This window comes from Lissotriton vulgaris, chromosome 10 (assembly GCF_964263255.1).
Source record: "Lissotriton vulgaris chromosome 10, aLisVul1.2, whole genome shotgun sequence".
Taxonomy (NCBI): Eukaryota; Metazoa; Chordata; class Amphibia; order Caudata; family Salamandridae; genus Lissotriton; species Lissotriton vulgaris.
In genome coordinates this window covers 267,554,281-267,578,812 of record NC_141698.1, presented here as the reverse complement: position 1 = coordinate 267,578,812, position 24,532 = coordinate 267,554,281, and the positions used below count along the sequence as shown (strand labels likewise).

Sequence of the window (24,532 nt, the reverse complement as noted above, 5' to 3'; positions counted from 1 at the left end):
GGTGGTGGTGGTGGACGTGGTGCTGGGTGTGGTGGTGGTACTGGATGTGATGGTGGATGTGGTGGTGGATGTGGTGGATGTGGTGGTGGTGGTGGTGGATGACGTGGTGGTGGTGGAAGTGGTGGATGTGGTGGTGGACGGGGTGGTGGATGTGGTGGTGGTGGCTGTGGTGGTGGGTGGTGGAGGAGGTGGTGGTGGTGGTGGAGGTGGGTGTGGTGGTGGTGGACGTGGTGGTGGTGAATCTGGTGTAGTGGACGTAGGGGTAGTGGTGGTGGTGGTGCTGGGTGTGATGGTGGTGGATGTGGTGGTGGATGTGGTGGTGGTGGTGGTGGTGGATGTGGTGGTGGTGGATGCGGTGGTGCTGGATGTGGTGGTGGTGGATGTGGTGGTGGTGGTGGATGTGGTGGAGGTGATGATTGTGGACATGGTGGTGGTGGACGTGGCGGTGGATGTGGTGGTAGTGGTGGTGGACATGGTGGTGGTGGAGGTGGTGGTGGTATGGTGGTGGAGGTGGGACATGGTGGTGGTGGACGTGGTGGTGGTGGACGAGGTGGAGGACGTGGTGGTGGACGTGGTGGATGTGGTTTTGGTGGAGGTGGTGATTGTGGACGTGGTGGTGGTGGGTGTGATGGTGGTGGCCGTTGTGGTGGATGTGGTGGTGGTGGATGTGGTGGACGTGGTGGTGGACATGGTGGTGGACGATGTGGTGTTGGTGGATGTGGTGGTGGATGTGGTGGTGGATGTGGTGGTGGACGTGGTGGACGTGATGGTGGACATGGTGGTGGACGTGGACCTGGTGGTGGTGGACGTGGTGGTGGTGGACGTGGTGGACATGGTGGTGGTGGACGTGGTTGTGGTGGACGTGGTGGAGGTGGTGATTGTGGAGGTAGTGATTGTGGAGGTGGTGAACGTGGTGGTGGTGGACGTGGTGGTGGATGTGGTGGTGGTGGTGGATGTGGTGGTGGATGTGGTGGTGGATGTGGTGGTGGACATAGTGGTGGTGGACGTGGTGGTGGATGTGGTGGTGGTGGATGTGGTGGTGGTGGATGTGGTGGTGGTGGATGTGTGGTGGTAGACGTGGTGTTGGTGGACGTGGTGTTGGTGGACGTGGTGTTGGTGGACGTGGTGTTGGTGGACGTGGTGTTGGTGGACGTGGTGTTGGTGGACGTGGTGTTGGTGGACGTGGTGTTGGTGGACGTGGAGATGGTGGTGATTGTGCAGGTGGTGGTGATTGTGAACGTGGTGGTGATTGTGGACGTGGTGGTGATTGTGGACGTGGTGGTGATTGTGGACGTGGTGGTGATTGTGGCTGTGGTGGTGATTGTGGTGATGGTGGACATCGTGGTGGTGGTGGACATAGTGGTGGGTGGTGGACATAGTGGTGGGTGGTGGACGTGGTGGTGGTGGGTGTGGTGGTAATCCTGCAGGAGTCTGCCAGCAGGCTGTGCAAAATTCAGCAGCGCCTCTAGGCGTTTGTTGCAGTGCACGGACTTCACATAGAATTTGGCATCACGGTATAGTACACAATAAAACATTTCTTAGCACATAATTAAATAAGAAGCTCAAAAGAGCTCTTTCGGCATCTCTAGCTAGTGTGAATGAACAGCACCAAAAAACCTCTAAGAAACACGACCAGAATGGGTAGGAATGTGTACAGTGTAGTTTCTGTAGGACTTTCTGAAAGTGACCCTAATCAGGACATAACTAAACCTTTCATGTCTATTTTAAAACATCTAGATAGCAAAAGACTGGGATCCAATGATGAAAGTTTAGGTGACACCAAAGTAGCAGGAAGCAACAATATAATTTATGGGCGCATTACCTCGGCTGTTTAATCAGGTGTGATCCTGGGCATGACAGCCTTCAGCGAGCAAAGCCAGAAACGGCGGGCGGATTCCTTTGAAGTCTGATGCCGGCTGCAAGAAAACCAGCATGAGTGAGGAGAGAAGAAATTGTGTGGGATGTGGACGCGCCCGCAGACATGCACTGTAGGCGATCCGCCTTTGGGTGCATTTACGAGAACGCATGCGCGTTCGCTCAGCGAGACCTAAAAAACAATCCTCGGCCTAATCCCTTCCTCTGATGCCAGGTCACCACGGTTTTCATTCTTAAAGGCAGCAGGATGTGCCAATGGGACGGTCAGTTTGCTAGGTCTGCTGGTCTATAGAGCATATTTTCTAGTGTCATAGTTTGCAAGTTTCAGGAGAGAGTGAGAGGGATTGTGTTTTCTAGGATGTGAGAGGTGGTTGTCTGCTGGATGTAAGCGTGTGCATGGGATATATGTGTCTGCAGGGCGTAAGTCTGCAAAAGGTAGCGGTGATGGGTGGGTGGTAATGTCTGGAAAATGTGTGCATCCGTGCAATTGTTTGTCTTGTTTCTGCAAGGGGCGTTTGTCTTTTCAGGTTTTGTGACTGTGCAGGAGCCGTTTCCATGTAGAGTGTGTGTATATGCATACACACAGGCTCCTCAGGACACTGTATCATGCTGGATGGTTGTGTGTGCATTTCTTGAGTGATATGTTTGTCTGTACAGTGTGTCTACAATGTGTGTGGGTCTATAAGGTTTCTGTCGGGACTGAGTGTGTGACTGTGTCAAAAAAAGCATGTGGGGCACTCAGGTACTTTTCTTGGCCTCTATACTCTGTAGAGACTCTTATGAGCTAGAGTTAAAAAAAAAAAGCTTGTAGATTCTGCCGAGTTCTTCACTTCACCAGCATCAGGCAATGAGAGCGAGACAAAATAGGACGGAAATATGAAAGAAGAGGAAAAGATAGAAAAGGGACAAACGAGGAGGAGGACAGAGTAAAACTAGAAACACGTATATTCAATCAGACATTTCCAGACACACGCTCAGGTTCACACACTCTTTAAGAGACTCTCAAAGGAACACAAGCCCTGCCACACTCAAAGGAACTTACTCCTAACATGCACTCTCACACACCCATAGTCCAAGACATACACTCTCACAGACACACAAACCTAGACAGGCACTCTCAGACACATACTCCGAGACATGCACTCTCACAGACACACAATCCTAGACATGCACTGGCACAGAAACACATTCCTAGACATGCACTCTCACAGACACACAATTCTAGACATGCACTCGCACAGTAAAACATTTCAGGACATGCACTCTCACAGACACACAGTCCTTGACATTCACTCTCACAGACACACAATCCTAGACATGCATTCGCACAGTAAAAGATTCCTAGACACACACTCTCACAGACACATACTCCTAGACATGCACTCGCAGAGAAACACATTCCTAGACACACACTCTCACAGACACATACTCCTAGACATGCACTCGTAGAGAAACAGATTCCTAGACATACACTCTCACAGACACATACTCCAAGACACACACTGAAAGATGAACTCTCACCAGCACACACTACTACACACAATTTGAAAGACATACACCTGGAGGCACACTCACTAGGCACACATTTACAGACACATTTAGAAGCGCTCACATGCAAACACTCGCACCAGCACACACTGGAAGACATGCTCCTAAAGATTTATTCTCACAGCCACATGCTTCCAAACACAGTCTGCAAGATACTACTCACAGTACTACACTCTGACACACTTTTGAAAAAGGCACTTCCTCAGGCACACACTCCCTAACTCAGACATCTGAGAACAAACATTGACAAAGCCAGTAGTCTTCACATATGCAAAATCTATTGGCTTTGGCAAAACATTTTTTTACATGTTGACAGCAGCACGAGCTGCTATACAACATGGTTTACAGTAAAAAAAAAACCAAGCATTAGTAAATCAAGTGGGTGTGGTTGTGGCCTTGTTTTTTTAATTTAACAATTGCGTGCAAGAAGCAAACAAATGGGCAACATATAAAAAATATAAAAATAAAGAAGCAGCCCGGGTACACCAGGTCTTGCACCGAAGGGCACTCCTTTTCAGATGGCTGCTATCACTCAGTCCAAGATAGACAACGGACAGGTGGGTTGACACATCCCCCCATGCTTCATGCTGTGGGGTAGAAGGGTGCATGGATGGCCCTTGAATATAACAATTGATAAAGAGGGATGACAAAAAAAACATTGTGTGTATGTATTTTTTTTTCGGAGTGGGGGGGTATTTCCATGCATACATGGCCAGATCTAAAAAAGTAAATTAAAAAACTACAGCCACGCTATCAGTTATGCAGCAGGTGTAGTGGCGCTAGAAGCCACGATTTAAAGGGGCCGACTGTACCTTAATTATGGCTATTATTTATATGATGTACTATCCATCTGGCCAAATGGGCAAGTGTGTGTTGGGTGTGGGAGGGTGGGGGGAGGTTGAAGGAGGCAATTTTTTCCTGCTTGCTTTGGAACCCATAGCACCATTGCTAGGTCACTTTAACAATGGCATTCAGGGCCCTCCCTGGCTGCACGACTGCCCTATATACCGTATGAGAGGGCCATGAAGTGTTTGCTGTTACATGTGAATGGGTCTGCTTTGTCGTGTGTGTTTGCTGGGTTCCGTTAAGCTTCTGTGAAACTATAACATCAAGGGAGTTTATACATCTGGTTTTGGAAAGGCACAGCACACTGGCACTCTTTGTGAATAATCCGCAGCCATGTTAAAGTACTGCCTGATTTATTCTACTAATCCGAGGAGGGGGAATGTGTTACTACAATGTATTTGTCAAAAGACCAGTTGTGGGACAGTCCCTCCTACGTTTGTCATCTATGATTGTCTGATTATTTGTTGTGTTTATTAGGGGGTAAGCACAGAGCCTGCAGCCAATCATTAATATGTTTTTGTAACCTGTGATTGATGCAGTCTACCTGTATTTATGCTGTTCACTGTGCAGCTCCCACGTTAGAGGGATAGTTCGGAAACAAACTGGGCCTAACGATTTCTACTTCCACATAGGAAGTCAAAGCAAAAATAGGTATTGAGTGGCTACGTGTTCTCTTGGCGCGTGGCAAACACCGTAGCCGGGCTGTTCGTATTGTGTAGTTGAGGTGAGTGGAGCTACTGGTAATGGTCCTAGAATAATCTGGGAAAAAGTACAATCTGTAGAAACAATATGGCTAAGTTAAGATAGCAATGTATGACCAGTCTACCATTACTTAGTCCACATTTGTTCACCTATAAAACTTGCACGCGTGCCTGTGTTTTTTCTCTAGGAAAAGTTCACTCTTTTTATGCCTTGCATAGAGACACGCGGACATAAAAATGTCCCTCAAAGCCGCATACTGTGTGTGTACCATTCTGGTGCAACGTGCAAGGGAAGCATGGCTGAGTCCCAAAGACTGTTTGAACAAGCATTTGCAATGCAATAGGTCTCGCAGCATTAAAGTTTGAGTTATTGCCATTGTATATGACAATATGTTGCATTACATTTTTAGCAAAGTCTGTTTTGTTGTATAAAGATGATTTGCAAGATGATAGCTGTTGCAAAATATTAAGCAATGTTGGCAATAATATTATATTATAATAATATTGCAAGTTACTGTTGTACTTAAAAGCATTTTGGTAGCGCATAGTGATGTTGTAGTGCCCCTGAGTGATGCTGTGGTGGTGCCGAGTGATGCTGTGGTGATAGGATAGATAGTGAGGGCGATGGATAGATAAATAGAGGAAGGGCGAAAGATAGATAGTGGAAGGGCGAAAGATAGATAGAGGGAGGGCGAGAGATAGATAGAGGGAGGGCGAGAGAGAGGTAGAGGGGGGGAGGGGGGAGAGAGATAGAGGGAGGGGGAGAGAGAGAAAGAGGGAGGGGGAGAGAGATAGAGGGAGGGGGAGAGAGAGATAGAGGGAGGGCGAGAGAGAGATAGAGGGAGGGCGAGAGAGAGATAGAGGGAGGGCGAGAGAGAGGTAGAGGGAGGGCAAGAGAGAGATAGAGGGAGGGCAAGAGAGAGATAGAGGGAGGGCGAGAGATAGAGGGAGGGCGAGAGAGAGATAGAGGGAGGGCGAGAGAGAGATAGAGGGAGGGCGAGAGAGAGATAGAGGGAGGGCGAGAGTTAGATAGAGGGAGGGCGAGAGAGAGATAGAGGGAGGGCGAGAGAGAGATAGAGGGAGGGCGAAAGATATAGGGAGGGCAAGAGCGAGATAGAGGGAGGGCGAGAGAGAGATAAAGGGAGGGGGAGAGAGAGATAGAGGGAGGGGGAGAGAGAGATAGAGGGAGGGGGATAGAGAGATAGAGGGAGGGGGAGAGAGAGATAGAGGGAGGGGGAGAGACAGATAGAGGGAGGGCGAGAGAGAGAGATAGAGGGAGGGCGAGAGCGAGATAGAGGGAGGGCGAAAGATAGATAGAGGGAGGGCGAAAGATAGATAGAGGGACGGCGAGAGAGAGATAGAGGGAGGGCGAGAGAGAGATAGAGGGAGGGCGAGAGAGAGAAAGAGGGTGTGCGAGGGATGGCGTGTGGGGCAAGGGATGGAGTGTGGGGCAAGGGATGGAGTGTGGGGCGAGGGATGGAGTGTGGGGCGAGGGATGGAGTGTGGGGCGAGGGATGGAGTGTGGGGCGAGGGATGGAGTGTGGGGCGAGGGATGGAGTGTGGGGCGAGGGATGGAGTGTGGGGCGAGGGATGGAGTATGGGGCGAGACTGTCTGTGAGATTTTTAAACATCGCCAGCTTGTGTGAAAAACCTGTCTCTATCTATCCTATAGATTAAAGGTTTTTTGGTACGTGTTAAACACGGGTGCAAAGTTAAAATTGCACACTTGTTAATTTAAACAAATGTACTTGTTCGTTCAGTGCAGCTTTAAAGGTACCCTACCTGCCCCAAAGGGCATTACTTGACCCACTGGCACCTTGCGACGTCGAGTCACGACGCGCACTGGCTGGCTTAAGAGAGGGGTGTCCACTTTGGAGGCGAGGCGAGTCTGGTAATGTCTTGGTGCAGGTAAGTACCGTAGAGATTATGCCCCGGGCTCTGGTGCAAACATGGAAACCGGGCCCTGCGACTGCTGGGGCGGGAGTAAAATGAGCGATTGTCAGGGTTTAGTGCGCCGCTTGGGACCCGGTGCCACTGCACCTGCTGCATCAGTGGTCGCTGCGCCTCTGAGTGATGCCGAGAGGATGAGGCGCAAGAGCCGTTGGCTGGGAAGCAGGGCTGCGTCATCCCGAGGGGGTGGGCGTCAGGTCAGCAGAGGTGAGGGGCCGTTTGTAAGCAGGGCAGGTGAGAGATGGTGGTTGCAAGCAGGGCAGGGCAGAGGGGCCGTTTGTAAGCAGGGCAAGTGAGAGATGGTGGCTGTAAGCAGGGTAGGGCAGAGGGGGCGTTTGTAAGCAGGGCAAGTGAGAGGTGGTGGTTGTAAGCAGGGTAGCGAAGAGAGGTCCATTGTTGAAGGCAGGGGAGAGGAGGTGGTTGGAAGCAGGGGAGAGGAGGTGGTTGGAAGCAGGGGAGATGAGGTGGTTGGAAGCAGAGGAGAGGGGCCGGTTGTTGTACACAGGGAAGGAGGGGTGGATGTAAGCAGGGCAGAGGAGAGGGGACGATTATAAGCAGAGCAGGCAAGATAAGGTGGTTAGAAGCAGGGCTGGCGAGAGGAGTCGATTGTTGTAAGCAGGACAGGTGAGAGGATGTGGTTCATAGCAGGGCAGTGGAGAGGGGCCGATTGTTGTAGGCAGGAGAGAGGAAATGGTTATAAGCATGGCAGGTGAAAGGGTCAATGTGTAAGCAGGGCAGGTGAGAGGGGAGATTGCTTTAAGCAGGGCAGGTGAGAGGGGTGGGATGCAGGAGGAACTGGTAATAAGGCCGGCTGTAAGCAGGGCAGTGGGGCCATTAGGGTCGGCGGTAGGTGAGCCGCTGTTTGGTTAGTAATTATGGTAGGTAGGTATATGCAAATGTGACTATCCCTTACGAAATGTTCAACTTCACACCATGCTTAAGTGCAGATTGCAAACACAAGTGTGCCGTAACAAGTTTGGAGCATCACATATGACTTCAAATAGAAAGCACTAAAAAAATGTAAACACTACCAGCCACACACACACACACCAAAAGTAGTAGTGTCTTACTCTATCACCAAGAAACACTTTGGGCCCCTCAGTGGTAAGAAAACTCTATAGAAGTGCTGCAAGGCAACATCACGATTTAACCGGACATTTTTCAATATAATCTATTTCTAAACAATTCATCATCCTAACTTTACCAGCCATTATCCAACATGATTCACCTTCACAGTTCACATCACACAATCAAGGGGCACGACCACAGCGCACTTCGACACCAGTCACAGAGAGAGCAGTAAAGTGTGCCCAGATTCCGAAAGCACTACTAGACCATATAAATGGTGGAATTTCCCTAAAAAAATACATAGAACATCAACTAAAACAGGGCGGTGTAGTATTCAAGTTAATTTATATTACACAGTTGCTGCCTGCTGGAAGGAAATCTTCACAGCAAGGGTTTAAGTCCAGGTAAAACGAATAAAATAACAAAACACTCTTCAAAATCACTCCAATTTTAGTCTTAACTTGAGCTCAGCCTAATATTAGGTGAAAATAAAAAGGCACAGAGCAGCCCGCACTGAGGGATGCAATCAATCACATCTGATGGCACTTCAAGACCATTACCATTACAAAATTAAGACCTTCGGAAGAATCCATGAGGGAGGCAATTAATCATAGAACGATACTGACAACTTGAACACTCTTTAACATTGCTTTAGCAGGTTTTTATAGACATAAGTACCAAGGCAACGCGAAGCCGGCATCCCAGGATAACCAATTTTGAGGGGGCCTCCGTCCTCTCCAGATGAGCACGTCACTGAAACAAGACCGAGAACATGGCGCCTCAGACGTCTGCCAGAGAGAAATGAACACACGCGCCGGCGATTTCCAACTCCTTTCATCAGCTAGGCCTTTGATGCAACTGAAAAATGTAGCAGCACATTTCACTACACTTGAACAAACCATCACTCATCTGGCCGTCTCTCAGGAAAACAAGCTTTGATAAAAGCAACGATATCCCTGGCGAAGGGCAGGTTGTAAATGAAGGGTACTCACCACACGCCCCCAGCGATTCAGACGTGAGCGAAACCGAAACCTTCCGTGGGGCGGGACTTCTGTCTTCGGAAGCCCGCGCACGCGCCCACGGAGAGAAGCAGTGCTGGTGACGCGGGGCTCCCATGCCCGGCGGTAGAGCCCGGCGGTGGCGGATGAAGTCCGGAGTGGCGGTAAGTGGGCCTTACTGGGGGGGGGAGGGGAGGGGGGGGGCTCGGTGCACTTGTGTGTGTGTGTGTGTGTGCGCGTGTGTGTATGCGACAGCGGGGGTGGGTTCTCTGTATGTATGTGTGCATGGGCGCTCGTGTGTGTGTGTCTCTGTGTATGCGCATGCGTGTGTGGTGTTGGAGCTTCCCAGGAGACAGCAGCTGGCCACAGCGAGCGCGTGCGCGTGGCCCGCTCAAATCGCATTCTCGGAGAGCAAATGCGCGCGGCCAGGTGCTGTCTCCTGGAAAGCTGCGTCAGTCACAATAGGTCTCTGGCGAGACCTAAAAACATAAATAGGGGGGCCAAAGCATCTCCCGGGTGCGTACATTAGTCAGAACTGGAAAAACTTTTCGAAAACGCACAGAAGTATTTCTTTTGTGTTATACAAGTCACTTGCCGGACACAGCTTAGCGAAGAAACAATTACTTGCACAAGGGCATTTGTCAGCTGCAACCAAACGTTTGTTTCTTTGTTGTTTTGGTTTTTTTTTGCACTTTTAAATAGCGCAAACTCGACCCGAAAGTATTGAAGTGCTTTACATGAGCACTAATTACATTGCACAAAAACACATTCACTTTTTGGAAGCAGGGCAAGAGTAGTGATTTGCCCCAAGAGTTACAGGAATAGGATGTTGAACAGATGCCGAGAATCGAACCCCTTCCCCAGGTCCAAAGTCAGCAGCTCTGGTTGTTACGCCACATCCGCTGGGGTTTGTGTACATAATTGAACATTAGGCATCGACTTGCATGGAGAGAAAGAGTGATCCCTGCTCTCCGCAGGGTGTGTGGGGATATGGAGGGATTCAGATCGAGGATTGTGGTGGGGAGATGGAGTGCACTCTGCTACTTGTGGGGTGTGTGGGAATGAAAGGGGGCAGTGGGGGATCTGGCTTGCTGTCGGGTGTGAGTGGAGACATGGAGGATGTGGAGATTTATTCAGACCTAGGAGTGTGTTGGGGGATAGGGGTGCCCTTGGTCCCAGAGTGGCGTGTAGGGATGGGGTGGGAGGGATCCTGCTCAGTGTGGATGTGGCATGGCGGCTGGGAGAACCGTTTTAGTGGAAGAATGGATTGGGGAGACAGAGTGATGGTGGTAGCTTTGGGATGTTTGAGGACACTGTGGTGATGGGGGTCCACCCGTGCTCTCAGGGTGAGCGCGCCCTCCCTCAGGCTGGGAGCATGGCCCAGATGGAGGGTCGGGCAGGGCAGGACTAGGCGTCATCCAGCTGGCCTGCTCCTTTTGCCATGCATTCTTTTATTGGCATGGTAGTCTCGGCCCCAAATCCCTGTCATTAGCTGCGTCCAAAGAAAACAGAAATCGTGGGGGAAGCTTGGCTGGGGGTGCAATGGGGGAGGGGCTGGGAAAGGGGAGCTGGGGCCCAGAGCATAAACAGCTGGATGGGACTCTTGTTTTGTGTAAAGGAGGTAGAAAATGTATTAATGAGGCAAAGTCGTAGGCCCCATTTTGCCAAGAAATTGAAACATTTGCTATCAAAAGTATTAGGTCTAGTCTGAGGGACTTTCCCCTCTGCTTCAAACGGTCAAGTAAAAAGACATATGTCAATGAATATATTATTTTGTATAAAATCTGTTATTTTAGAATATAATATGTTATTGCAGCTATATGCGCTCATTTATTATATACGCGCCAGTAAGTCATTGTTGCTGTTCATTAATAATAGTTGTTTCAAGACTAAACAATTCATATTACAAATATGTCTGCACGAAATATAAACGGCAGCAGGGGGTATTTGCATTGGTTGCATGAAAAATCAAAAAGCTTACAGCAAAACCGGAGAAGAAACAAAAACAAGTCCTAAACGAGGGCAACGCCGTTATTTGTCTTTTTAGCTATCTGCATACGTCTCCTCCCGCCTCAGCCGGCTCCTGGAGGAGCTACACGAATCCTGTGATGTCCTAGGCAAAGGGACGGTGTTGGAAGGAGCCGGGGGGAGGGAAGGCAGGGGAGGAGGAGGAAGGGAGGTGTTTTCCAGCTTTAACAAGCAAGCAAGTGGTGCGCCCGTGCACGCCACAGCGAGACATCTGAATTGCATTATCGGCCACGATAATGCAAAACAGATGTCGGCCGTGCGGGTAACAGACACCAATAGGTCATAGGCGGAGCTACGCGACTGCCTATGGCCTATGGCCTATTGCGTGTTCTGTTATAAAACAGCACGCACCCAAAGCCCAATGAAAATGGACCTTAAAATACACATGCACGAGCTATGTGGAATCTCAAGGTCCATTTTTGAAACCCTAATATAAGGGCATTAGCTCGCTTCGCTTGCGAGCCCTTAAAAAGGGGGAAGAGAGGCGGGGTGAACATGGACAGACCTCACACTGGAGGGCTCTGGGCGTAGGGATGTAAAAGAACACATGACACATGAACATACCGCCCAATCATGAGAATGGGTGGAGCAGAGCAAGTAAAACAGAATAAGCATACCGTCTAGGCGTGGAGTGAAAATGTCGCACAGCAGGAAGACAAAGCCACCAGAAGGAAGATGAATGCGGGAAAAACCCATCTTGAAAAGCTCCTCGCAGAACAGGGAGGATGGGTGGGCGTTAAGGAATCTGCGGCTAGACTGTGTCTCTACCAGATATATCGTTACCGAAGGTAGGTAACTCGTCCATCTGATAGAGATATATATCCGCCGATTCTTTAACTTAGAATAGATACCAAAGCCATACCCATAGAGGAGGGATGTCTGCGAGCAAACCCCACCAAGTTCCAGAAGAACTTAACAGTTTACAAGTGAAGAAACACAGTGGAGACAGCAATGCCAGCGGAGCCAACACCAGACCATGAAGCTCTGAAAAGAGCAGAAAACAATGGGAGGCAAAGGCACCACGAACCATTAAACAACAGCTATAAAAAAAACACTGTATGTATACCGGGGTGAGAGAAAGAACCACAGAGCCAGAAATGTTGGTGCGGAAGTGAGAGTACATGGCTTCGTAAAGAAGATGAACTGAACCTAGGCCCGAAGGATCCGCAGGAGCAGAGGTGTCGACTGGAAGCAAGACCCAGAGAGAGAAAAAAACGGTATGACAGAGTAAGGGCATACTGGTCAAGTATGCACAACAGTGGAAAAAATTGCAAAAACAACAAGTGATGGACCGAATGTGGATCAATGTCACACATTCCCCCAGTCAAAAGATCTGGGCCCGAATCCATCGTTTTTTTGCACTCCACACCACCCTGAGTTAGACAATGGCGATATGCAAATCAGCTCTGACCCTGTTGCCCCATGGGAACAGTCCAGTCCGAACTACAAAAGCCATGTCCTTCCCAGAACGGAATCAAGCATCCGAGGACCGGACCGGTTTCGAGGTAACACCTCTCATCAGCCCGGCTAGCTTGACTCCAAGTGGTGTGGAGTGCCTGGGACCCACGTCTGGGCATCCCCAGCGCACTTAGGGCGGCAATTGCAAAAACAACAAGTGATGGACCGAATGTGGATCAATGTCACACATTCCCCCAGTCAAAAGATCTGGGCCCGAATCCATCGTTTTTTTGCACTCCACACCACCCTGGGTTAGACAATGGCGATATGCAAATCAGCTCTGACCCTGTTGCCCCATGGGAACAGTCCAGTCCGAACTACAAAAGCCATGTCCTTCCCAGAACGGAATCAAGCATCCGAGGACCGGACCGGTTTCGAGGTAACACCTCTCATCAGCCCGGCTAGCTTGACTCCAAGTGGTGTGGAGTGCCTGGGACCCACGTCTGGGCATCCCCAGCGCACTTAGGGCGGCAATTGCAAAAACAACAAGTGATGGACCGAATGTGGATCAATGTCACACATTCCCCCAGTCAAAAGATCTGGGCCCGAATCCATCGTTTTTTTGCACTCCACACCACCCTGGGTTAGACAATGGCGATATGCAAATCAGCTCTGACCCTGTTGCCCCATGGGAACAGTCCAGTCCGAACTACAAAAGCCATGTCCTTCCCAGAACGGAATCAAGCATCCGAGGACCGGACCGGTTTCGAGGTAACACCTCTCATCAGCCCGGCTAGCTTGACTCCAAGTGGTGTGGAGTGCCTGGGACCCACGTCTGGGCATCCCCAGCGCACTTAGGGCGGCAATTGCAAAAACAACAAGTGATGGACCGAATGTGGATCAATGTCACACATTCCCCCAGTCAAAAGATCTGGGCCCGAATCCATCGTTTTTTTGCACTCCACACCACCCTGGGTTAGACAATGGCGATATGCCAATCAGCTCTGACCCTGTTGCCCCATGGGAACAGTCCAGTCCGAACTACAAAAGCCATGTCCTTCCCAGAACGGAATCAAGCATCCGAGGACCGGACCGGTTTCGAGGTAACACCTCTCATCAGCCCGGCTAGCTTGACTCCAAGTGGTGTGGAGTGCCTGGGACCCACGTCTGGGCATCCCCAGCGCACTTAGGGCGGCAATTGCAAAAACAACAAGTGATGGACCGAATGTGGATCAATGTCACACATTCCCCCAGTCAAAAGATCTGGGCCCGAATCCATCGTTTTTTTGCACTCCACACCACCCTGGGTTAGACAATGGCGATATGCAAATCAGCTCTGACCCTGTTGCCCCATGGGAACAGTCCAGTCCGAACTACAAAAGCCATGTCCTTCCCAGAACGGAATCAAGCATCCGAGGACCGGACCGGTTTCGAGGTAACACCTCTCATCAGCCGGCTAGCTTGACTCCAAGTGGTGTGGAGTGCCTGGGACCCACGTCTGGGCATCCCCAGCGCACTTAGGGCGGCAATTGCAAAAACAACAAGTGATGGACCGAATGTGGATCAATGTCACACATTCCCCCAGTCAAAAGATCTGGGCCCGAATCCATCGTTTTTTTGCACTCCACACCACCCTGGGTTAGACAATGGCGATATGCAAATCAGCTCTGACCCTGTTGCCCCATGGGAACAGTCCAGTCCGAACTACAAAAGCCATGTCCTTCCCAGAACGGAATCAAGCATCCGAGGACCGGACCGGTTTCGAGGTAACACCTCTCATCAGCCCGGCTAGCTTGACTCCAAGTGGTGTGGAGTGCCTGGGACCCACGTCTGGGCATCCCCAGCGCACTTAGGGCGGCAATTGCAAAAACAACAAGTGATGGACCGAATGTGGATCAATGTCACACATTCCCCCAGTCAAAAGATCTGGGCCCGAATCCATCGTTTTTTTGCACTCCACACCACCCTGGGTTAGACAATGGCGATATGCAAATCAGCTCTGACCCTGTTGCCCCATGGGAACAGTCCAGTCCGAACTACAAAAGCCATGTCCTTCCCAGAACGGAATCAAGCATCCGAGGACCGGACCGGTTTCGAGGTAACACCTCTCATCAGCCCGGCTAGCTTGACTCCAAGTGGTGTGGAGTGCCTGGGACCCACGTCTGGGCATCCCCAGCGCACTTAGGGCGGCAATTGCAAAAACAACAAGTGATGGACCGAATGTGGATCAATGTCACACATTCCCCCAGTCAAAAGATCTGGGCCCGAATCCATCGTTTTTTTGCACTCCACACCACCCTGGGTTAGACAATGGCGATATGCAAATCAGCTCTGACCCTGTTGCCCCATGGGAACAGTCCAGTCCGAACTACAAAAGCCATGTCCTTCCCAGAACGGAATCAAGCATCCGAGGACCGGACCGGTTTCGAGGTAACACCTCTCATCAGCCCGGCTAGCTTGACTCCAAGTGGTGTGGAGTGCCTGGGACCCACGTCTGGGCATCCCCAGCGCACTTAGGGCGGCAATTGCAAAAACAACAAGTGATGGACCGAATGTGGATCAATGTCACACATTCCCCCAGTCAAAAGATCTGGGCCCGAATCCATCGTTTTTTTGCACTCCACACCACCCTGGGTTAGACAATGGCGATATGCAAATCAGCTCTGACCCTGTTGCCCCATGGGAACAGTCCAGTCCGAACTACAAAAGCCATGTCCTTCCCAGAACGGAATCAAGCATCCGAGGACCGGACCGGTTTCGAGGTAACACCTCTCATCAGCCCGGCTAGCTTGACTCCAAGTGGTGTGGAGTGCCTGGGACCCACGTCTGGGCATCCCCAGCGCACTTAGGGCGGCAATTGCAAAAACAACAAGTGGGTCCCAGGCACTCCACACCACTTGGAGTCAAGCTAGCCGGGCTGATGAGAGGTGTTACCTCGAAACCGGTCCGGTCCTCGGATGCTTGATTCCGTTCTGGGAAGGACATGGCTTTTGTAGTTCGGACTGGACTGTTCCCATGGGGCAACAGGGTCAGAGCTGATTTGCATATCGCCATTGTCTAACCCAGGGTGGTGTGGAGTGCAAAAAAACGATGGATTTGGGCCCAGATCTTTTGACTGGGGGAGTGTGTGACATTGATCCACATTCAGTCCATCACTTGTTGTTTTTGCAACAGTGGAAAAAAGCAGTGCCGAACCTGCACCAGCTAAGATACATGGAGCAGCAGTGACTGGATGCCGACCCATGGCCAGAATGTGCCGGCATTACCAGAACAGAAGACACTCCAGTACGCAGTCGCTATTTCACAAACACATATGAGAGGCGGATGGCAACAAGCAGAAGCACCTAGAACAGAACCACAGTAAACAAGGTAGTCATGTGGAAGACAGAAATACATGGAAGCATACAGTGTGAATGCTAGAACCACACCAAGTATAGGGAAACCCCCCTGTAGGGGAGCAAGAGCAGCCGAGATGTGAAGTATGCATCACCAGGTAGGCAACCGGCAAAAAGGGGCCAAGGCAAGCCGGACACATACACAAGAGCTCGCACCATGAGCAGACCTGGGCGAAAACCATGGACACTGCAGCAAGGAATGTTGCCTGCACAACACCGTTGTGGGAAGAGCACAGAGTAGATATAAATTAAGAAAGATACACATCTAAAAGGATGTGATACATAAAACAAGACAAGGGTAGCCATAAGCACCAACAGTCATGTGGAAGCAGAGTTGGACAGGATAATGGCCAGATCCATAAGCGACATCAGCCACCCGTCCGGGAGGAGCCACGGTCCCCCGCTAGACAGATGAGGAGATGGAGCGGGGCACAAAGTGGAAACAAGCAGGACCAACATAATGACGTAAGGATTTATAAACAAGAAAGTGAGTATCCTGAAGAGAACACTCCCCCTGAGAGTGTTACAGCAGAAACCCATCGCAGAAGCGTAGAAAACACTTGCACGGAAATAGGAAAAACTCCTGTTTGGGAAGTGCCCAGAAAATGAGGGCACAAGACAGTGTACAGCATAGACGTACGTGGCAAAGACGCCACCGCTTATAGAGAAGCCCAGACAGGGCTGAAGTATGAGACAGCACTACCCATCCCGGAGAGTGGAGGATAGAACCAGTCACCGCAGAAGCGGAAGAACAACACAGGCACCATATGATAGCGAACATACCAGGGTGCCCCACACTACTCGCAAACACAAAAAAGTTGTGCCCTGCAGCATCTTCGCCCTTGCACCATATGATGGCAGGGTGTCAGCCACGGAAAAACTGTGCCAGAACGGAACAGAACAAGGGGTCCCAAGGGAGATTGGCTGGCGAAAAGAAGAGAAGCCACAAGGAGAAAGAGGAACACAGCGAAGCTGAAAAACGCCCATGGAAAAGTCAGGCGAGGCAGACCTTAGGGTAGGGAACCCCTACAGAGGCTACAAAGTACTACGGACAATTGTAGACTCCAACTGTAACCGAAAGTGCAATAGAGCGACACCAACGTGTCAGTCGCATAACAACAGTAAGAAAGTACCAAACCTCTGTGAGGAAGACTCCATAGGAGCGTACCAAACGTTCCTTGTAGGAAGGTAGCTATATAATAGCTAGCAAACACCCCACATAGGGCAAGTCTTAACCCCTGCGAGGGGATTCCTCGTGGGATAAGGTCAGTCAGAGGACTGAAAAGAAGGCAGAACCAGCCGACCGGCTGTATTGAACAAAGTCAAAGAGAGCGAAACAACCGCCTACACCATCCGGGTACTACGTTAAAAACCCCGGACTGAAAACAAGCAAGGCAACATCACCTATGAAGAAGAAAAAAATACCACAAGGTCAGAAAACTAGGCTGCAAGGCCAGAAAGTCACGGTAGACCAGACATGAGGAGGGAGACAGTGGCAAAAATCTGGCGACCACATGTCTCCAACCACCTAGATTCCCTAGTGGGAGGTAACAACGGTAAAGTGGAGGAAGGCTGCAAGTCAAAACCGTCTGAACAACCAGATACTGAGCTCTAGGGTGAAGGGACAGGCAGATAGGATCATCCGGGGCTGGACGATGCCGGCGAGCAATAGCCCGATCAACAGGGTCACCAAAGGAGGGCTTTGCCCAGGTACCAAGCAGGATGTTAAACAAAGATCACTCAAGGGGCAGCAAAGGCTCCACCTCAACAGGCTCCATGTGGAGGAGATCCAGTAAAGGATCAGAGGGAAGGGAAACCACAGGGGGCTGAAAGCTAAGAATATCTGCCGCCCTGCGAATAGCCCGTGTGAAAGCTGCACTAGCCTCAGTCGCCATTCTGGGGGGGCGACAATAAACCGTCTGTAGGAGACGGTTGGAGACTAACCCGTCCACTAGAGAGGAAAATTGGAGGAGCCCGAGGTTGATCTGAAGGCCACGGAACGCTAGGTACCTGCACCAAGGGGCACCGAAATGACGTCTGGCACGGGGAGTCCAGAGGAACGTCAATCTCCTGTAAAAGAGGAGGTGTAGGCACCGGCACCGGAGTCGACCGACGCCGAGACGGCATCGTATCGACGTCGAGAACCTCCAGAGGGGACTCTGCCTGGGCGCGGTCCAACAGCGATCCAACCCCTATATGCGGGGAGGAAAGAGGTCGACAAGGCGTCAAACCTGGTGCCCCATCCGATGTCAGCACAGGAAGCCGCGCAGGGCTATGCGGTGACTGGACGGACGACTGGGAAGGCCCTCCGCACCATGTCCAGTTGACTTATCTACTCTGGAACCGGAGTCGATGCACGCAGCCAGCGCCGAGGACGAATCCGCTGGCGAAGACCCGACTTGAGTGCCTTCTACCTCTGTGGGACCCGAAGGCGCACCAGGGAGAGGGATGACCCAAAGAAAGAGTAGAGGGCCTTCGAATAAGCCTCCATTTGGGCCCGTGTTGCTCCAACTCCCGGGAAGGGAGGGTATGGAGGAGACAACTGCTGGGCGCCAGTGCCTGGCAAACATAGAGAGCAACGGGCCCCAGCATCACATTTACGGGAGGACGACCTCCGCAACTTATATTTGTGCTTACCTGTCTCCGAATGACGTCCGCGGGAACGACCTCGGGAGCGGACCCAATCACGAGAGTGAGAACGGCGGCACAAAGGTGCAGGGCTGGACAGCCGTGCGGCCAGCAATTTCATACGACGCTCCGTTAAGGACTTAGGTTTCATTTGTTGACAGGCGTCGCACTCTTCGGAGTCGTGATGCACTCCCAGGCACCACATACATATGGCGTGCGGGTCTGTGACAGACATCTGGCGCGCACAGGTCTCCCATGCTTTAAAGCCCAAAGGCATCGAGAAGGCCCAAAAAACAGGCCAAGGAACCGCTGGTTTTCCAGGATCCGTGTTGGGACGCGGAAAAGAAGAAAAACTGACGTCAGCGCGCCGGGAGGGACTTATATGGCTCCATTGATGTCATGTCTGTGGACGACGTCAGGGCGGAGCAGTGCAGCGCCGCCCCTGGCGCGCAGAGGTGCTGCTGCAGAAAGTTTTCCAGATCCAGTCTGATGCCTGGGGATATTCTAAGTTAAGGAATCTGCAGCTAGATGTCTCTATAAGATCACCTGCGCAGGGCTTGGCCCAAGTACCCAGAAGAGAGTCCATGAAGGCTTTGTTGAGCGGAAGCAAGGGGTCCAAAGTGGATAGCCCTGGCAATGCACCTCTGTTAGGACGTCGGTCATAACTGGTCTTAACCTAAACGGAGGGAAGCTGCTGGTCGAGGACCAATGCTGCCTTTCTGACCACCATAACTAAGGATGTACCTTCCTCTGTGACAGGTCCCAGAGGTGAGACCAGGCCAGCATCTTGAAAGATATCCAGTCCACTGACATTCCCCACATCCTCATACAGGGTGTTGTCTTGGTAGGTATGGGCCCTCTTGTCAGAGTGGTTAAAAAATTGGTATTGGTTGTCATAGCCCTCCTGAGAGTCATATTGCGCACTAGGCTTATCAAAGTCGAGGGGCAGCGTATCCAAGCCAGATGGCACTAGGTTCGATGTCGAGCTACGCCGTCTTGGAGTAAGACTGAACAATGGGGTCTGAGTCGTCAGGTGGAACTGGTGAAATTGGGCGTGGGGTCATCATAAGCCTCGGCGCCGGAGTTGCCCAGCCGGCGTTGGGGTCATGCTCGCAGCAGTAGCCAAGCTGGGGCGCTCTCTGCTCTGTGGGGCCCGAAGGCTCACCAGAGGGGGCTTGGAGTCCAAAAATGGAGTACATGGCTACATAAAACTACTTAAGTCAGGCTAGAGTCAGGTAGGTGAGGTGTGGCACAAGCTAGAGGGGGCAAAGGCAAAGTATGCTTGGACTTATTCTTCTCGTGTTTCTTTGACTTACCTGACTTTGATGACGATGACTTAGACTTAGAGAGACAGACTCTGTGACTGGGCCTCAGATCGTCTTCGAGATCAGGACTGGGAAACTCATGGTGCCTTCTTGTGCTGAGCCACTAGGAGCTTCATGACTCACTCCCTGATCGCCTTTGGGTGCATCAACAGACAGTCGCGCAGGCCTTGAGTGGGGGTTCGACCCCAGACACCACTGACAGACTAAGTGAGGATCAGAAACAGACATATCTGTGACATTCCCAACAAGGCTTAAAACATGTGGGTGTTAGGCGACACGTCCCTATCATACTGGGAGGAAATTGCTAAAAAAAAGTCAAAAAAAATTCGAAAAAGATGGTCACAAAGTGAAAGAGGTAGCTCTCCGATCCACACTGTTGGATTGGAAAGAAAGGAACTGATGTCAGTGTACGGAGATGGCGAAATTCACTAACAAAGCAGACCTGCATACGTACAGTCGACTGACACCACCTACAGGCATGGAGACGTACTGCTTAAGATTTTCCAGATACAGTTTGGCGCCTGGGGAATATTATAAGGTGATGAATCTGCATTAGAAGCCTTGATCAGAATTCTAATTTCACTTTAGGCCCATCTAAATGTGGCCACAGGCTTACAATCCATAAGCTATGGCTAATACAATTAGCTTATGGAGTGGCTGTCAAGCTGAATAAATTGGGGTGCAGTAGACTGGTGGTTACATTAAACAGAGCAGAACAGTTTTCTAATTCGTGCAGTCATTTGCCCGGCTCTCAACCTTTCTATTTACATTGTGGCTGGTGTAAGAAAGTGGAGATATATATATATATATATATATACACATATATATATATATATATATATATATATATATATACTGGACCAAAGTAAGGTACAGTGTGTATAGAGTCCCCAGTCTCCAGAGGTATGACAGAGGTTAAAGTTAGATATAACCTTACTCTCCAAAGTGGTAGCTAGGTCGAGCAGTTAGGCAGTATCAGAGGACAGTGTAAAGCATTTGTTGTACAGACTCAGTCAGCAAAAGGTTTCACACACTCAAGAACTGAACTCTAGGCCAATTGTTTTATATCAGATATAGTTGTTTTATTTTAGAACCAACTGGTATCAAAATATACTTTTCTCAATATGAGTGACTTTAGGTAATTATTTTGCAAAAAAAGGCAATATACTTTGCAAGTACAATAGCTGCAGTGGTTGCAAAAGGCAACACAATTTAACATTGAACTCAATGGGTTTTTCTACATAAATGCAGTTGATTACTTTAAGGATTACTTTTCGAACCACAGGCCTGGATCCTGGATTCAGTCCCGGGACATAAGATGTAAATAGTTAAGTAAAAGCGTTTTAGTTACAGTTGTGATTTTTAAAGAATATAAAATGTTATCCTATGGGAGGAAATTCAAGTCACAGGTAAAGTAGGTTCTCGTTACTTTTGTAATCCAGTACTGGACTCCTAAGTTCAGCACTGGGACCTCTACCTAAGACAGGTAAGTAATTACGTTTTGGTATTTGGTATGATTTTTAAGGAATATTTGTAGTTTGCAAAAATCGACACTTAGAAGTAATTTCACAGGAAAACAGTCAATGGTTTCCTATGGAAGAAAGCGCAGGTAACTGGTAAGTACAGTTAGGATTACTTTTGCGGTTCAGTACTGGCTTAAAGGTACAGTACTGGCTTCTCTCCTGATCACAGGTGAGTAATTCGGAATTCGTTATTCGGCTGATTTCAGATGAATATTTTAAAGTTTCAAAACTCCGCAGAAGAAATTTCAAGTGAAAACCAGTCAATGTTAACCTATGGAAGGAAAGTGAGTTATCGGCTTTTAGGTAAGTACTCGACTGGTGGAGTTAAGGTTCTGGGCATAGACTCAGGGGTCTCCCAGGGTCAGAAAGGTACAGTAGTCACACCCTCAGCGGCACAGGGGCAGCCAGGTGCAGAGAGAGTAGGCCCAATGCAATCCAATAGAGGGTAGGGGGCCTTTGGTTGAAGACTGCAAGCAAGCAGGCCACGCGGCTGTGGGGGCTCAGCTCCTTGTCACTTACTCAGGGCAAGTGGGGAAGTAGAGTAGGGTAGTAGTTGCACTTCCAGCGGCACTCAGGCGGCTAAGTGCAGGTTGCTTTTGAGCCGTCTGGCGCTCAATGTTATCCAAGGGGAAAGTTAAAAAGTGAACAAAGGCTGCAGGCTCGGGGACGGAGATTCTTCAGGTGCGACCACCACTTCGAGTGTTAAGTAGGGATCTTGGAGAAGAGGTAGGTAACAAAAGGAAGGCACAGGGGGCCGTGGGGCACCGGGTGCAGGGGTGTCTTTTGGCGTCAGGAAATCTTACCCTCAGCTGGTCGCAGTTGGAGGGGTCCTTGACTCTGAGGCTGCAGGCGTCGTCTGGTTCGTTGAGGAGGGTCTTTGGGCACTGGACTTCGGGTCCCAGTCACCGGGGAGACGTCCTCGTGGTCGTGATTCACTCAGGCACAGGCCGGGCTCGGCAGGTGCAGAGTGGGCTGGATTCGCGGTTCCTGGCTGGCACCAGGGGTATTGCTGTTTGAGCAGAACCACTGCTTGTGGGAGTCCCAGTCTTTTGGAAGGTTCAAGGCAGGCAGGTCCTCCGGGGTTTTCGAGGTTGCTGTCCGCAGGATACGCCGGAGTTTCGCAGGAGCAGGTTCAAGGATCAACAGGCCTGTAGGGTTCTGGGGCCACGTCAGTGGGCATCGTCCTTTTGTTAGCAGCTGCATGGCAGGTCTTCTTGTTTCTTGTTCTTCTTGTTGCAATCGGGATCTGAGGAAGGAAGGTGCAGGGTGCCCCTAAATACTAAATTTAGGGGCGTTACAGGTAGGGCAAGGGTAGGGACCAATGGGTCCCTGCCTGGGGTGGGTACGGCCCCTAGCCTGCTCCTCTCCTGTGGGAGGGGGGCAGGAGCCTAGCTGTGAGTGGGCAGGGCTCCCCATCTTCAAGATGGCCGGAGCCCGGAATCATGCTTCACCTCGCCTCTCCGACCTAAGGGGTGGGGTTGGCATGAGCTGGCACACCCCCTTTCCTCACTTAGTGTTTCCGCCGTTCTTCCTGCCAGAGTGGGGGTCAGAACCGGTGGGGGCCAGTTGCGGAGTACAGCAAGTGGCCTGGAAAAGCTCACAAAGGCAGTATGGAATGCCTATGAAGCTTCCCCTGCCCATCCTGGGGGAAGAGGCTTGGCACCTCGTCCCAGGATGTGTATTGTGTCAGGCCCCCGAGAGCGGCACGCTCTCGACCCAGGGGTCCAGAAACATGTCTGGTGGCGGCAGCCTCGGCAGACACACAGTCAGGACACTGGGAGCTGGTTAGGTTTCAGGGGCATCTCTAAGATGCACTCTGTCATGCATTTTACATCAAATCCCACACTGGCATCAGTGCGGGTTTAATGTGCTGAGAAGTTTGATATTAAACTTCTCAGTCTTCAGTGAACAAATCATGGTGCTGTGGAGTTCGTAATGATGACCTCCCAGCACCATATACTCTTAATGGCAGCACTACACTTACAGTGCCCAGGAATGGCCCTGGGTACTGTAGGGGCACAGGGGTCATGCACCTGTGCCCACACCACTGGCATAGGGCACCCAGCTAGAGGGGTGACTGATGGATGCCAGGGCAGTGAGCTTGTGGGCATGGCACACAGGGATGTGTGCCATGTTGACTCTCTGTTTAGTTCTGTAGTTAGACACTTAGCCTGCAAAGGCAGTGTGTGGGTGTCAGGGTACAGGGCCCCTAAGGGTGGCACAATACGTGCTGAAGCCTTTAGGGGTCTTCTCTGGTCACCATGCCCTGGGTACCATTCACAAGGAGCTGACTGGCGGCCAGAGATGCCAATTGGGCTTTAGTTTCAACACAGTTTTAGGGAAGAAACACAGGCCCTGGGCACCTGGTTGGCAGGAGCCCAGGGCACACTCAGTCAAAGCACATCAGCAATTCAGCAAAAAGTGGGGGCATACCCATGCAAGAAAGATGGCACTTTCTCACAGCTGGTTAAATGTAAACAAAAGTCAGAGTCTTGAAAATATGTTTAGGGAAATAGAGAGAAATGATACAACTAAATAGGCAGATAATAGATCAATTGGGTTCAGTTTCACATATTCAAGAAATAGTCGCACATCTGAGAAGGATTTCATTCAAGGTGTAATCCTACGACTAGGAACTTGGTACAAAATGCCATTTAAATCATTTGATCAAAAATTGGCCGATATTTGGCAAATTGTTGTAGCTACTGTTCTATTTTTGCCTGACAAAACTTGTAGCCCTTACAAATAGGCAACATACAGGTATTAATAACTATATAAAAGAAGCACACATTTACCTTTAGCACAGGTATGAATAACTTACTGTCTGTACTCGATCTTTTCACACCAATCTCCATTGTTCGCCCTCCTCCTAGCTCGCCCTGACCTTGGCTACCTGCAGGGCTTGGTGTCGCTGTGCCAGGGGAGCCCACAGAACCAACCCTTGTGCCATGAACGAGGGCAGGCAGATTCGTGCTGCATTCAGCGATCACTGAGAAATAAAAAACAAACACATTAGGGACCAAAAAGTGTAAAGTCAAAACCAGTCAGGCAGCTACACACATCTCAGTGCAAGCTGAGCATAAATTTAGAGTGCAGACTTCTTAATTTTATTTACCTATTTAAGCATTGTGTCATGTTAAACTGTGATAAGAAGCCTCAGTAGTGTCAAAAAATCAGCCAATAGACACTGAACCTGTACTAATACAAAAGATCCTGAAAAAACCTAGTGTACTTCTCGGTTCTCTAGAG

At 50.3% G+C, this 24,532-nt stretch overlaps 1 protein-coding gene across 1 annotated transcript in view; it reads right to left on the bottom strand.

Annotated features, from left to right (window-relative positions):
- Window positions 1-24,532, bottom strand: part of LOC147685096 (uncharacterized) — a 1,199,247-nt gene that overhangs the window by 645,910 nt on the left and 528,805 nt on the right. Inside the window, exon 18 of the mRNA XM_086940986.1 lies at window positions 24,105-24,272. Within this exon, the coding sequence (XP_086797112.1) occupies window positions 24,105-24,272 (168 nt within the window). The remainder of the gene's footprint in view (window positions 1-24,104; window positions 24,273-24,532) is intronic.